Raw genomic sequence first — 16,723 nt, forward strand, 5'->3', positions numbered from 1 at the left:
GATTTGACAAAAATGCTGCATATTCTTTACAGTGTGTGTGAATGATATCTTAGTGGAAAAAACTAATGTAGTTGCATGTGTGAACAGCACATTTTTTTTATTTACTTGCAAAGTAATTTTGATAATTTACTGAAATAACTGTGTGAAAGAGGCTGTGCCACTGAATCATCTACTTAAATATCATGTTTGGAGAAACCACTAAAGGCATTTAGATGCATGTAAGGAAAAAGGAATAAGTCCCTAAGATAAGGAAGAAACTTTGGACACTTGTAAGCCAGAACCCTTCAAACACATGACTGTATAGAAACTTTAGCAGGAGTGTATATAAGTGTCTCACTCCTCAAACACACGCTGGATTTCTTCATGTGTGGATCACAAGTTCAGATATGAAGATGTTTTGTGTTCAACTGTTTGTTTTGATTTGTTTGTATGCTGCAGTACAGCCGTCCAGTCAAACAGGTACATTGGTTTATTTTCAACATTTATTTTGAATGTAAGATATTACTATTGTATAATGGACACTTAAATATTTAATATCTTTTTTCACTTTTCATTACAGTAACATTAAAAAATGACAAATATCCATCTATCTGTCTATCTAGATGTGATGTTAAAGGTTGAGCATCATTCTAAACCAAATACAGTAGATATAAATAATGTAGATGCTTTATGAGTTCTGCATGTCAGTGACACTTCAGGTTTAGTAAATGACTTAAATAACTTGGTCAGTGTAATTGAATATCATTAACATTGTCTAATATTAATTTTTAGACACCAGCTCTTTTCTCATCTACAATGAGGATCACAACAGATGTGTGAATGTTATTAATGCCAGTGTTATACAGACGGCACCGTGTGATGTATCTTCTGATGCTCAGCGTTTCCGATGGGTTTCTTCTTCAAGAATTATCAGCGTCTCTCTTAAACTCTGTTTGGGAGCTCAAAGACTTAAAGACTGGCAGAAAGTGATTCTTCTGCCCTGTAAAGAGCTCAATCGTCTACAGACCTGGGAATGTAAGAATGAGACCTTGTTTGGCTTAAAGGGAAAACCGTTACATCTGAACTACGGCAATAATGAAGAGACAAATGTGGTGCTGTTTAAGGGAAATGGATCTTGGAGTCGCTGGCAGATTTATGGGACTACAGACAATCTGTGTTCTCATGGATATCAAGGTACATCTACAATATGAAGTAATAAATACAAAATTTGGATAGCAACTAAGAACTGAGTAAATGCAAACACAAATATTATTATTGTGCATTTTATTTATATGTGTCTTTCTAGACACTCAAGGACATCGTACAATAAAATAATACTAGGTTTCTTAGGTATTGGAGTAATTACAGCAGTTTTGTAATCATAAAGAACCAATTTTAGTGCCATATAGCACCTGTGTAGCACCTGTGTAGAACCATATAGGGGCCATGTGGCACCACATATGGTTCTGCATGGCACCATATGGTTCTGCACGGGTGCTATATGGCACAAAAATGGTTCTTCTATGATTACGAGCAAAGAACCACTTTTGGTGAACTTAAAAGACCCCACATCTAAAGTGCCAATCTGCTGATGGATATGTTTTATTTTTCTATATAAAATTATACAAAATCCTCACAGAGACTGATTGAGCACAGATGTGAGGAGAAAATATCAGGTGGTCTTAAGATGTCATTTATCACAGAAAATTGGTTTTTTTTGTATTGCAATCACTAGAGCTGGTTGATCTTGCAAAGTGATCTGTTCTTGCTACACAAAGAGTATGTTTATAAGTCTGTATGTGTTCAGCATACAAGTCTTTATGTGCTGTGAGCCCAGTTTTAAAACACAGATGACGACCCTTGCCACATTTTTTTTACTTGACTTTTAGGTTATAGTAAAAACATAGTTGCATTATAAATTTAGCATTGTTTATTGCCCTGCTGCCCACATCAGAAAAAAAACTTCTGATCCAGTTTTGAGTCACAACCCATCAGATTCACTCGTTCACTACATCAATATTTCTCTGTCTTTCCTCTAATTTTGTGTCCTGTAGAGATTTATACTCTGGATGGGAATTCATTTGGAAAGCCATGTCAGTTTCCCTTTAAGTTTAATGACAAGTGGTACGCTGAGTGCATCACGGAGGGAAGATCAGACAGCAAACTGTGGTGTTCAACTGAGACAGATTATGATACAAAGAAGAAGTGGGGCTTCTGTCCAGACGAACGTAAGACCATAAATATAATACAGCAAATATAATGATAAAATGCATGCAAAAGCACATAAAGCTTTTAACTTTTTCCCTGCCAGCATTTTTTTTATTTGCCAACCAGCGCAGATTTCTGCTTTCAAACAAAAAAAGTTTCATCCTACCTTCATTAGTTCTCTTTTTATCACCTCTTTAATATGGGTAGGTTTCTTCAAAAACACCAAATTAAGATAATTCCATTTTTGTGAAGGACTTTTGATGGAGATCAGATGCAGAGCGATCCTCAAAACTTTTACAGACATACAGCTGTTTGCCCTAGGGTGATACTTCTGGGTTTTATAATTTGGGTTAGAGCAGAGGTGGACACTACTCGAGTACTTTGAGTAAATTTTTTCAAACATCTGTGCTTTATCAGAGTGTTTGTCTTGGGAAAACATTTACTTTACTTTACTAAAAATGTTCACTACATTCTAAAGCACAGAATTATACTGTTTATTCCTTTTATATTGCATTAAAATTGATTTAATACCTAATTACATAAAAAATTTTTACTTTTACTTTCTTGAGTAAAAGTACAAAAGTACTTTTTAATTAAGTAAAATAAAAAATACTAGATGTTTAATGTACTTAAATATTAAATATAAACCAAAAACTTGAAATTATGTAGTGGAGTAAAAATTATGATAATATGCTTTAGAATGTATGTTTTCCAAAGAAAAACACTAATAAAACTAGAATACATGAAAATGTACTTTTATGTAGAAAGTAAAAATACTTAAGTAGTGTCCGCCTCTGGGTTAGAGTATTATAGTTGGGATAATAGCGGTATTGCGGAAAGTCGGAAATACTCGTCATTGGGAGGGAAGCGTTTTCTCTTAATTGATAAGTTAATTCGTCAATGGCGGGAAAAAAGTGAAGGCTGATAATAATTTAAATTATTGTTTGACTTAATAGGCGTCTCAGGATGGGACAGTGATCCAGTAACTGGTGTATTATATCAGAGAAACACACAATCGGCACTGACCTGGCATCAAGCTCGAGCCAGCTGCCAACAACAAGATGCAGATCTTCTCAGTATATCAGAACTACATGAACAGTCTTATATATCAGGTACAAAGATCCCACTATTATCATAAACTAAAATGATTTCATCCACTAAACAACGTAACATTTCATGAACTTTATATATCAGGCTTGACAGATCTCTTGGGTTCAGCTTTATGGATCGGACTCAACAGTCTTGACTTTGAGAGTGGATGGCAATGGAGTAATGGAAACCCCTTCAGATATCTCAACTGGGCTCCTGGTAACTAACATTCATGATGACACAGCAAAATCCCCAGTGTTAAATTAACAATGCTCGGTGTTTATATAAGTCCACACTACAGAGTGTTATAAAGCAATCTGTGACTTTATCATCTCTATCGCCATCTCTGTTTGAAACCAAAAATTGCATTTTACACCTTACTTGTAGAGTTATTTGTTAACTTAGATTATTTGGCTTTGTTTTATTTCAAGTCACCATTATGGTGATCAGTGTTTGTTTTAAGTGTAATCTTGATTCTTGGGCCCCTATTTTAATGATCTAAGCGCATGGTCTAAAGAGCACAGCGCACGGCCTAAGTGGGCATGTCCGAATCCTCTTATGCTAATTTAACGATAGGAAAAATGGTTTGTGCACCGAGCGCATGGTCGAAAAGGGTTGTTCCTATTCTTGTAATGAGTAATGGGTGTGTTTTGGGCGTAACGTGCAATAAACCAATGAGAGTCTCAGCTCTCATCTCCTTTACAAGCCAGTTGCGCTGGCACTATGTCTAATCCCTACTTAGATGATGGACTTTGTAAATTGAAAAACTAAGCGAAGGAAGAAGACCCTCAGTTTAAGATTAATGTTAAAAAAATTGTTTTTTACTTGTATTGAAATTTTTATTTTTTGGATTAAAACCTTTAAAACCTGTTTTCTTTTAGTCATGGAAGTAAAAATAGCAAAAATTTAATTGCTGTAAATTTATGGCTGTCCAATAGCATAAAAAGTTGTTTACAAGTATGTAAGAAAAGGTTTGCACTCTAAAAATATTTTATTTGTAACAAACAGGAGATAAAGAATTTACAAATGTGCGAAGAGCATATTTCTAACGTGCTCATTAAATAGCAAAAACATATTGCGCTATTGACTTTAGACCAGGTTTTTGTTGGTCAATGGCGTAGTCTATTTTAGTTGCCTCCAAATAGCAAAGCGCCAACAATGCGCCTGAACACACCTCGTTTTTAGATCCGAAGACCCATGGGCGCAAAATTGGGCGCAAATGCATTTGCTATTTAAACAACTTGGTGCTAAACGTGAAAATAATCATTGCGCCTGGTTGAAACTAGCAAAAGACACTTGCGTCGCGGGTATGATAGAGCCCTTTGCGTGTTTAAAACATGTTTGTTGTTGCAAAAAATGAGACAGTAGTGCAATTCTATGGTGGTGGTTAGAATATAATGTTAAACATCATCATCTAAAAAACATATTTATTATTTTAGTGTTTGCTTACCCACCAGAAGTATTTTTTTCTCTTAATAATGTGATACTAAAGTATGAGATCTGGCACTCTCATATCAGTTTGAAACAGTGACCATTAAAAATTAACTGTTGTCTAAATTTGACACACAAGCATTAGGAATCAAAACATGGATCTCAACAATGGTGACAATAAAATGCTTCATGCTGCAATGCATGTTGAGTATCAACAAATAATACATCTTTTCCAGAACTCCCAGAATGCACCCAGAATGTCGGGGAAAACAGAAAACACTTTTATTTTAACACTTAACAAAACAAAGACCCACGAGGGGGTGCAGAACATGAAACATAAAACTGACAGATAACACTGAGACTGAGACTATGACTATGACTATGACTATGACTATGACTATGACTATGACTATGACTATGACTATGACTATGACTATGACTATGACTATGACTATGACTATGACTAGATAACTTGAGTAGACTGCACACGAAACACGAGCACACAACACAATGATCCTGCACAGAACAAAAGAAACACTGACATTAAATAGAGAAAACCAAACAAGATAACGAGCAGGGAACAGGTGAAGGGAATAAGTGATAATTAACAATAAGCAGGAGGACGAGGGAGCGGGGACAAATGACAAGACACCGGAGGTACATGCCCAAACACAAAAACAAGGCATGAACCTCCACACAAGGCCAGGGACTGCCAGAACTCTGCCACCATGACAAAATACAAATTTAACAAGACTTCAAGGCAGAGTCCTGACAGTAGCCCTCTCTCAAAGGACGCCACCTGGCGTCCAAAAAGGGAACACACAAGACAAGAACACATGACAGATAATATACAAGACTAGACTAAGAACATATCAGAATAAGACATAACAAAAGGTGCCAAAAACAGGATAAAAAAACCAAACTAAATCATACACACATAAGTCCACGAGATACTAAACAGGACAGTCCACGGGGGTTTGGGGCGAGGACGCAGCTGGGACTGCGCGGGCTGAATCGACCGCGCGGGATGGGTCGGCGGCACGGGCTCTGTCGCCGGCACCGGCAGTGGCTGCGCGGAATGCGCGGGCTCAGTCTCTGGCTGCGCGGACTGCGCGGGCTCCGGCTCTGGCTTCGCGGACTGCGCGGGCTCCGGCTCTGGCTGCGCGGACTGCGCGGGCTCCGGCTCTGGCTGCGCGGACTGCGCGGGCTCGTTGGGCAGCGCGGACTCGGCCAGCCCAAGAGGAAACCACACAGCGGCCAAGCCGGAGATTGGGCCAAAAGAGGCCGCCAACTCCACAAGGTCCGGATCCGAATCTACGGCAGCCCTCCACAGCTCGGAGAAGAACCGGTCACGGACCCCTCTGGTAAGCCACTCCGGGAGAGGACGCACCACGACCGGCAACAAAACAAAAACGGGGGCTGCAGCTGCAGCTGACCCCGACACCGTCGCTGGGTTCAATGTTGGCAGGATCATTCTGTGAGGATTAGCTGAACAGATGAACCCAAATGCAGACGATGTCGGGGAAAACAGAAAACACTTTTATTTTAACACTTAACAAAACAAAGACCCACGAGGGGGTGCAGAACATGAAACATAAAACTGACAGATAACACTGAGACTGAGACTGAGACTATGACTATGACTATGACTATGACTATGACTATGACTATGACTATGACTATGACTATGACTATGACTATGACTATGACTAGATAACTTGAGTAGACCGCACACGAAACACGAGCACACAACACAATGATCCTGCACAGAACAAAAGAAACACTGACATTAAATAGAGAAAACCAAACAAGATAACGAGCAGGGAACAGGTGAAGGGAATAAGTGATAATTAACAATAAGCAGGAGGACGAGGGAGCGGGGACAAATGACAAGACACCGGAGGTACATGCCAAACACAAAAACTAGGCATGAACCTCCACACAAGGCCAGGGACTGCCAGAACTCTGCCACCATGACAAAATACAAATTTAACAAGACTTCAAGGCAGAGTCCTGACAAAAATCATGCTAGTATCACATCACTGAGAGAGAAGATACTTATGATGAATGAGCAAACACTTTCTAGATGATGATCACTTATGTATTGCTGTTTTAGTGTTGCTCTACTTGCTTCTATTGTTACCTCATTTGTAAGTGGCTTTGCAGAAAATGTAAATTATGATGTTTGACATTATGCATCAACCACCATTATAGGATTGCAACATGGTCTCTTTTTCACCATAACAAATATGCTTTAAACATACAAAGTTATAGCAGCCAGAAAAAAATTATTAAGATAAAAATCCAAACTCAAACTAATACAAACACGGATCACCATAATGGTTTTAAATAAAACAAAGCCAACATCTAAACCTAAGTTCACAAATAACTCTACAAGTAAGATGTAAAATGCAATTTTAGATTTCAAAAAGAAAAGGGGATAATGAGTATAAAGTCACAGATTGAAGACTGCTTCAGTGTTACTTATGAGTCTGTAGTGTGGACCCATATAAACACTGAGATTTTGTAAGGAAACACAGTGAACTTTACCCATGATTCAGTTGAAAAACAGCTGAATGGTTTACATTTAAATGCTTTTATTGTTTGAATGTCATCTTTATATTCCTGTAGGTAATCCCTCTCTGGAGCCGGGCCTTAACTGTGCTGCATTAAACGCTGGTAAAGCATCCAAGTGGGAAAGTTTGGCCTGCAGTAAGAAGTTAGGTTACATTTGCCGCAAGGGAAATTCAACAGATATCACACCTTCAACAGGTACATAGATTGACCTTTTGTGGTTTCATGGTTCCAAAAAAACCCAACACCTTTGTAAAGGTACAACTTTACTCAAAGAGTGCATATAAGTACCTCACAGTTACATAATGGTTCAAAATGAATACATCAATTGTTTAAAGACCTATAAAAAAGACACCGTCCCAGTAACAGCTTTTGAAAAAATTCTTCTGAGTGGTATTATATTATATATAGATATGATTAAAGGTGCAATTTGTAAGATATTTGCAGTAAAATCTCCAAAAACCCCTAGGCCAGTGTTATATATTTTGTCCAGCTGATTACTATCAATATCTGTAATGTTTTCAACTACTTGTAAATCGTGAGAAAATTTCCATTAAAAACATTGACACGGGGCAGTCCAGTCTCCTGTCAATGACGTTAATATCCATGTGACCCTTTGTCACCGCCTTTACTGACGTAACCCACATGAGAACACTGGTCGAGTTCGAAAAAATAAAATGGCGGCCAAGGAAGTGGCTGGAGCACAAATTTAGTGAAAATAAACGTATATTTTCACTTTTTAAGCATTTTAATTTCATTTCTAGCGAGAAATTAGTATTGTAGTTTTCAAATATGTGATTAGTTATCACAAAGGCGCTCTCTGTTCATATTTCAAACACGCTGCCTTTGAAGTGCGTCAGAGAGCCTTTCTCTGAGCGGCCTTCAGAAGTCATGTCCTCATGAGGCAGCGAGGCCACAAGTCCTCACAGTCCTCACAGTCTTGAGGTTTCGGACGCAGCCAGTGTTGTGGACAAATGCGGAACTATGCGCTTGCTTATGGACTTATGGATATCTCTGTACCGTCTGCCGCTGGTTGTGTCAGCTCCTGTAAGCGTACGGGCCAACCAAACGACCCAAGAAAAGTTTGGAACAAAACGAGGGAGGATCAATTTGGTGTTGCATTATCTGGATAGAGAGAGCTTCACGACAACATTTAACTAGACCGAGATTTTGATCCTGCTTGTGTTTTACGCGATGGGTGAGTTGTTTTGATTCGTAACCCTTCAAAAAACGTATGCTATTATATTAATCACAACATTAGTGTGTAGATTGTAATCAGCGCGTCTTCCCGCGGAGGATATGCACATCAAAAGGTATTGTACAGCAATATAAATGGTCATTTTAAGACACTTAACAATAAGATTTGTACTGTCAATACATTATGTGAAAAATAATTGTAGATTGTAAGTTGAAAACTTAATTCTGAGCTGTGTTTACCATCGAATTTGGACTAATACTGTAATATCAATATGACTAACAATTTCGTTTTGAACATCACATATAAACTTACATAATGAAATAAACGATGTCATCAAACGCAACATTTATAAGACTTGATTACCTTATCCATCAACGTGATTTCTCGTTCTCGTCTGATATGGCTAAAGTTAAAGACTACAAATCCCATAATTCCACGCTGCTCCAGAGCGTCAGTAAACAACATCATTGTTTTTGTTTGATCTGGCGCCATCTTTCGGCGCATTTTACAAATTGTATCTTTAACTGATTGTATGTCTAAATATTTTCCCCAATATTACATTGTACATTATGAAGTGCACTTGCACATGCTGATAAATTTTAAATGTTGATAAAAAAGCATGTCATCTGCAACTCTTAATGTAGGGCGTCTTTAACAAGAGAGAAACAACGGGCACACACAATTTCAGGTTTCCTAAATTTAGTGTTTTTGGGGCCATATAGAAATATATTGAACTAAAAGATCATCACAATAATTACCTGAGCATGAAGTTGAACGTTGTGTTGGTGTGCTGCTCATTTTTCTTTAATGGTTGTTTGTATCTCACAGTCTGTATCTGTACTGTTGTCCACCTGTTGAATACATATGCATGCCATCACCATGAAGAAACATTTAATTTAGCACTTTTTAAAGAGTGTATTGTGTTGTTCTAGTTAATAATACAGCACAATTTTAACATTTATAGCAATATAGTTTGCGACCCCCTGGGTATGGATCACGGACAACCAGGGGTCTCTCCACTTTGAAAACCCCTTGCCTAGAAAACGGGTTGGTTTCAACAGGTTCAGGGGAAATTTAAAACTGGGCATTGTCAGCATACTGTAACAATGAAAGCTGATGTTATGTTTTCTAATAATGTTTAGAGGTAGCATGCATAAAAAAAGAGGGTCGTGCCTAGAACTGATCCCTGTGGTATACCATACCTTGAATACCTCTTTCATTAGTTTTGTGGAAACACACACAGAGCCCATATTTGGTCAATGTTATATGTTTCTCTCTCTCTCTCTCTCTCTCTCTCTCTCTCAGGTGTAGATCAGCCTAACTTCTGTCCAGTGCCGTGGGTGCTGTACGCTGGTCACTGTTATTATCTGCAGCGCACAAATAAGACGTGGAGTGATGCTTTGACTGCATGTCACAGAGAAGGATCAGATCTGGCCAGCATTCACAATATTGAAGAACACAGTTTCATCATATCTCAGACTGGATACAGTACGTCTGCACAACTAAATAGTTTTAGTAACACACAAAAAAACTACACATTGTTGTCTGACAAAATAAATAAAAATATATAAATGGGAATAGCTGAGCATGGAAAGTAAATCTGATGCAATGACCTGTCCCACAACCCACTTTTGGCACCATATTGGACAGGACAGGACTGTCCTAAAACACAAACGTTGGAGCTGAGGCATTTCTAGATAGAAAGCACAATAATGTTAATATTTCCAAACCAGTGCTTGATGTAACAGGAAATATGATTATAGAAATCCCACAGCTCTTCTATTACTTCGGTTTGCTTGTTCAATTCAATTCAATTCAATTTTATTTATATAGCGCTTTTCACAAGTGTTAATTGTTGCAAAGCAGCTTTACATGAGAAGATGTAGAGGAGAACACAGAAAATCAATAGATAATATAAGAAGTAGAGAAAGCGGTTAAACCGTACAAGCGAGCATATTAATAAAGTAACGTATACTGTAAAGTGCTAAATTAAGCCAAAGTTGGCTGACTCTCCCTGGGATTAAAAACCCTCTAGGAAAAAAAAACCCAATGGGAAAAAGTCCTAGAAGGACAAAAACCCTTGGGAGGAATTAATATATATTTATATATATATATATATATAGAAACGGTAGGGATAGGAGGCGAGTAAGCGAATTAAACTGGTTTAGCCGGTGGTCGTTGGTCGGGCATCGGCTGGTCATCACGTTGAAGGACAGCCTGTGGATCAGTGATGCAATGATCTTCACAGCAACCGGAACTGGGTCTGTTTGTCTCATGGTCCTCGTGGTTGAGGACGAGACAGGGAGAGAAAAACAGAATTCTATTAGCGTAGGGGCCGTTCGCATGCAATGCAAGTGTCAAACATTATAGTGGTTCAAGTCGGCTCGGTTCCAGACAGGCTAACTATTGCGGCATAAGTATATTACCCATATGAGGTATGTGAGTGCTTTGTTCTGGACAAACTAACTACTGCGGGAAATGTACATTTACTGGACATTTTATGTGAATGCTTTGTTAAAGAAGAATGTCTTAAGTTTAGATTTAAATTGATCGACTGTGTCTGATACTCGAACATTGTTTGGTAAATCATTCCAGAGCTTAGGGGCTAAGTAGGAAAAGGATCTACCACCTTTAGACACTTTTGATATTCTAGGGATAATTAAGTGACCAGAATTTTGTGAGCGCAGTTTACGTGATGGATTGTATTCTGATAGTAGTTCTTTAATATACGAAGGCGCTAGGTCATTTAAGGCTTTGTAGGTGATTAGTAATATTTTAAATTGTATACGATATTTAACTGGTAGCCAGTGTAAAGATGCCAGAATTGGACTGATGCGGTCATACTTTTTAGATCGAGTAAGCACTCTTGCGGCGGCGTTTTGAACCAGCTGTAGCTTGTTTACCTGATTTGCATGGCATCCCCCGAGCAGTGATGCCGGTAACGCGTTACTTAGTAACGCGTTACTCTAATTTTACCACTTTTTTTAGTAACGAGTAATCTAACGCGTTAATATTTCCAAACCAGTAATCAGATTAAAGTTACTTATCCAAGTCACTGTGCGTTACTATTTTTGAAATTTTCCTTAGTAAAATATATATTTTCTTGTATATTTCTTCTTGCGTCTCGGGAAGTGAAGTCAGGTGTGCGACAAGTCACGTTTTCAGCACGAGGACAATTCAGGTCACGTGTAAGCGACACAAACGTAAACAACGTACAATGAAGAGAGAAGAGAGTTGCAGCTACAAAAACACTACGTCAAATTAAAAAAAAAAACCTTTGGAGTCGCAGCACGGCGCAGACAGTCAAACTAAGAGCAAGTCCCACATAGTCCCACCCGGTGATGCGAAGCAGTGAGCAGGAGTTCATCCACTAACCCAAACAACAAAAGCTGGACTTCAGTGCAAAACTAGTAAGTGTGGGAGAGTTGAAGAACGAAAGTAACAAAGCGATTTTCTCCGAGCCCTGATAACATCTAAATCTCACTATGACCGCATATTAGCACATAACCTCTGAAAGAGTTGACAAATATCGCGTTATTTACTCACCGATTTCCACGTGTAGATCCAGAACTGTGTTTTCAACCATGATAAGTACATTCCAAAAGCGGTCTTTTTTTCTTACAACGCGTTGTGTTTCTCGTTTCATGTGTTACAATACTGATAAATCTACAAGGTATTTAGTATATAACATCCTGAAGACTTCTCCGTTTTTCAAAATAAAAGTAAGTCGAGTTTATAGAGTAAGTAGATCCTGTCGGGTCAAAAGTAACACTTGTTAGTTTTGTCCAGCTGCTAATACTGTGTATAATATGGTAAAAAATTGATATTATTCTAATTTGATTTAATTTTATTTTCATAGTGTTTAAACTATTGAATATTTTTAGTCTCAGCAATTTAAGTTTGTACTGTTGGTTGCTTTTGAAACATTTGATAAAACTGAAATTTAAAATAAAAATGTAATTTAATTATTTTTTACAAAGATAAATGACAAAATAAGTTTGCAGTTACATATTAAAGAGGTCATAGTAATATATATTTAATAAAAACAAGTGTAACACAAAAATCTATCATGTTTTGTTGTGTTACTTTTGACCCACCTGTGTGTTACTTTCGTCCCTGCTGCCAAGGTCAAAAGTAACAATTCAGTACTCTTGTTTAAAGTGAAATTATACAGAAGTCGTTTTACATTTGTTCAAAATTCCAGCTGGTTTTGATAGACCACACTTGTGAGTTATTGACCACAACAAAAATATATCTCTGTCTAAAACATTAACTTTTAAAATTAAGTTTTTCTGAAAATGGCCCCTGCTCACCCCTATTTATGTTAAGTGAAGTCAAGAAAGACTCATATATATATATTTTAGTTTTTTAAAACACAACAGTTCAACTTAAAATGTCAGGAGATACATTGTTGACGTTACTGTTAAAAATGCACTTCCAATAAAGTGAGTGTTGGCAAAACCGGTTGTCATTTTTAATGTTGAGGCAGTGGGGGTGTTGGCAGCTACTGGAATGTAACTAACAAAGTAACTTGTAATCTAACTTAGTTACTTTTAAAATCAAGTAATCTGTAAAGTAACTTAGTTACTTTTTAAATGAGTAATCAGTAATCAGTAATCAGATTACTTTTTCAAAGTAACTGTGGCATCACTGCCCCCGAGTAACGAGTTACAATAGTCTATTCTAGAGGTCATAAAAGCATGTATAAGCTTTTCTGCGTCTGATGCAGACAGCATATGGCGTATTTTTGAGATATTTCTAAGATGGAAGAATGCTGTGCGGCAGATGTTGGCGATATGACTATCAAAAGATAGATTGCTGTTAGTGATGCACCGATGCATCGGCCGCCGATATTTATCGGCCGATTTTTGATGAATTTGAAACCATCGGCATATCGGCAATAGCACGAGAAAGGCCGATACCGATTGTTTATTAATTAACCGCATAAAGTCAATGAATTGCATGTTCAATTAAAATGATTTAATGTTTGGGTGTGCACTAGGGCTGTTCCGAATACCATTTTTTGAGCTTCAAAGCTCTAGTAGAAATCAAATCAAATATTCAAAGCTTCGGAAGTAGGGGCTGAACATATTTTTCTCTTTAATAAAGGCAGGAATCTGTGTGCGTATGTAGCGGCGTGCCTGTCACGCGTGCTGCGAGAACAGCATTAGTGAAACAAAACACGAGCAATACTTTTAATAAGGTAACGTTAGCCTAACATTTTTCTAACAAACAAACACTCCCGTATAAGAAATTAGAAGCATAGTAATTACTGATAACGTAAAGGGTAACTTAGCCCATTTAAATAAAACAACGTAAATAAATGAACGAATGAAGTTCAACAAACTGTAATAAAACGGTAGCATGCTTTTAAAATCAAGTTTATTTACTAACACTTACACCATCCAATATGTTTCTCATCAGTAGAACAATAAAGAAGATATTTTGCAGAAACCCCAGTGCTCCGTCATGCAAGTCAACCGATCCGCCACTTTAAACATGTATATCTAATACAAAAGTAATCCCCCATAACTCCGTGTGACATATTGATGTCTTGTAAAGCAAATCAATCAGTTTTTGCAAAAAACTGAACGTTATTTACAACACTATTAGTGTGAATGCCAAAGCAGGAAGCCCGCTTTGAGGCGATCTCTTTCTGATCTCTTCTACTGGTGCAGCTTGGTGCTGTTGGCTATGGATGTTGGTCTTTCTGCGCCACCTATAGAGCTGGAGCGTGAAGCGCACTTCCTGCTTGGCAAAAGCTCTGCATTAACGCTGTAAAATAATATATATTCGAATCTCAAAACTGAAAATCGAATGTCAACCAACGGAACGAATATTCGAACATTCTGGTCCAGCCCTAGTGTGCACTATACTTAAGCACCGACAGAAAACCTTTGTTGAGCTGGCTCAAATGTCTTGGACAATAAAAGAAACAGACTGCACTTTAGTGGGGCAAGAAGTCCAACTTTTTTGAAGTAGCAATATTTATACTCTGTTTAAAGCAATAGCACTGGCATTATTTATGTTTATTAAAGAAATCCATTATATGTAAAAAAAAAATTAGTTAATGTTGTTAATAAAAGAAATGCTGAATAGCAAAAACCACATTTGAAGGTTGTCATGTTGTCTTATTATATTTGTTTTAGCTTAATTTGTGCCTCTTATTATGTTGGTCAGTTGAATGTTAATTAGATACAATCCATGTTCAGTAAAAATAATTTGATGCAGAAATAAACTAGCTAATAGACCAACTGTATAGTGTTGTATAGTGTTTAATATCGGTATCGGCATCGGTATCGGCCAGAAGTTGTCTGCTTAAATCGGTATCGGTATCGGCCCAAAAAAATCCTATCGGTGCATCCCTAATTGCTGTCGAACATTACGCCTAAATTCTTAACCGTGGAAGATGGCACCACCGTGCAGCCATCTATGGGCAACTTGTAATCTGACATATTATGTTTGTAGCGATTCGGTTCAATAATAAGTATCTCTGTTTTATTGGAGTTTAGCATAAGAAAGGTTTGTGCCATCCAGTCCCTAATATCACTAATGCAGTCTGTTAGCTTAGAAAACTGGTGGGTTTCGCTAGGATGCGACGAGATGTAAAGCTGGGTATCATCCGCATAGCAGTGAAAACTTATGTTATGTTTCCTGATAATGTCTCCTAGAGGTAACATATATAACGAGAATAGGATAGGGCCTAAAACTGATCCCTGAGTTGTAGATCACTCTTGCCAGGTCCAATATGGTGGTGACCTTGACGATAAACTACATCATATGGCACCTGTTTAAAGGAGATTTTTGACAACATACAAATAAAGTAATCATTGATTGTTAGATTATTAAAATCTTTGTTATTGTTGCACCTCTAATATTTAAATATCAGTTGGTGGTATAAAATTGAATGTTGTTGTTGTTGTTGTGTAGTGTCAACTGATGAGCTCTGGATTGGTCTTAATGATCAAAGGATTCAGAATCTGTTTGAGTGGTCAGATAGATCACACGTCACCTTCACTAAATGGTTTGTTGGAGAACCTTCACACATCACAAATCGAATGGAGGATTGTGTTCTCATCAGAGGACAGGTGGGTGGTTTTTATTTTCTTTTTGCATCTTGTTCCCAATAGTTTCTTTCTGATTGTTTTATGATCATAATTCTTCATTAGTGATGTTTTACATTTGTGTAATAGGAGGGAAAGTGGTCAGATCATCTGTGTGAGTCAGCTCATGGTTTCATCTGTAAGAAGAAAGCTTCCATTAAACCTGAAGGATCTCCAGAGGTCATCAGTCCTGGATTTCCATCTGTGAGTCTGCATCACCTCATACTCTTTATTTTACTTCAATAAACAAACATTTAATAATAAAGATCCACTAATAAACATTACATCCACAAATACATCTGTAAGAAAATGGCAGAAGGACTCACTACAACCCGAGAGCCTCCGACCACACAACCTCCCAGCTGCCCGGATAATTGGATTAAAAAAGGTCCAGGAAGTTGTATTGGGGTAAATGTGAAGACACACGATTCTTCTGAAACACTGAGTGTCTGTAACAGCATTAACACACTTTTAAAAATGTCACAGAAAGCACCGAAAGAACACAAATGATAGAAATGTAACATTATAAGAATGCAACATTAATATTAATATAATTATTAACAAATAAAACACATCATATTATTTGTGTTGTGGACTATCATAGTTTTTATATGTATTTCTTAGATCTACAGAAATAAGAAGGAGAAGAAGAAGACGTGGTTTGAAGCGCGTGATTTCTGTCGAGCTATTGGTGGTGATTTAGCGAGCTTTCATTCAGAAGATGAAATGAATGTATTACCGTAAGTACTTACATGTTCTAACACACAGAATATATTCTTTATTATCATTATTATTATTTTGTAGGGTGATGCAAGCAGGGTTACATACAATTTTAAATCAGTTTATGGGTTAGGGTTAGGTTAGGCTGCGTCTGCAACACTGTTATTTCTACTGAAACTCAGACTTACAATTACGTCAAAGTCTTAACCTAATTCTTTAAGGAGCCAATCCCATGGAAAAAGATCGGCTTGGTTCATTTTAATCAAAAGGTTTTTTATTATTCTTAAAACTGTCTGATTGGTGGATCTCACGAATTGTTATATCTACAATGATTTGATAAATAAGCTAAATAAATGGCGGTTGACATTTCACATCTAACCCATACGGCAAAAAATACATTTGTAATATAATTTTAAATATA

At 37.4% G+C, this 16,723-nt stretch overlaps 1 protein-coding gene across 1 annotated transcript in view; it reads left to right on the plus strand.

Annotated features, from left to right (window-relative positions):
• Positions 1-235: 235 nt before the first annotated feature.
• The window catches only part of LOC129438701 (macrophage mannose receptor 1), a 98,621-nt gene continuing 82,133 nt past the window's right edge, over positions 236-16,723 (plus strand). The window contains 11 exon segments of the mRNA XM_073858848.1: positions 236-459; positions 772-1,173; positions 2,034-2,207; positions 3,144-3,299; positions 3,382-3,495; positions 7,339-7,479; positions 9,785-9,967; positions 15,410-15,567; positions 15,673-15,786; positions 15,889-15,990; positions 16,207-16,322. Of these exon segments, the coding sequence (XP_073714949.1) occupies positions 387-459; positions 772-1,173; positions 2,034-2,207; positions 3,144-3,299; positions 3,382-3,495; positions 7,339-7,479; positions 9,785-9,967; positions 15,410-15,567; positions 15,673-15,786; positions 15,889-15,990; positions 16,207-16,322 (1,733 nt within the window). The 5' untranslated portion in view covers positions 236-386.

Source organism: Misgurnus anguillicaudatus, chromosome 21 (genome assembly GCF_027580225.2).
Source record: "Misgurnus anguillicaudatus chromosome 21, ASM2758022v2, whole genome shotgun sequence".
Lineage (NCBI taxonomy): Eukaryota > Metazoa > Chordata > Actinopteri > Cypriniformes > Cobitidae > Misgurnus > Misgurnus anguillicaudatus.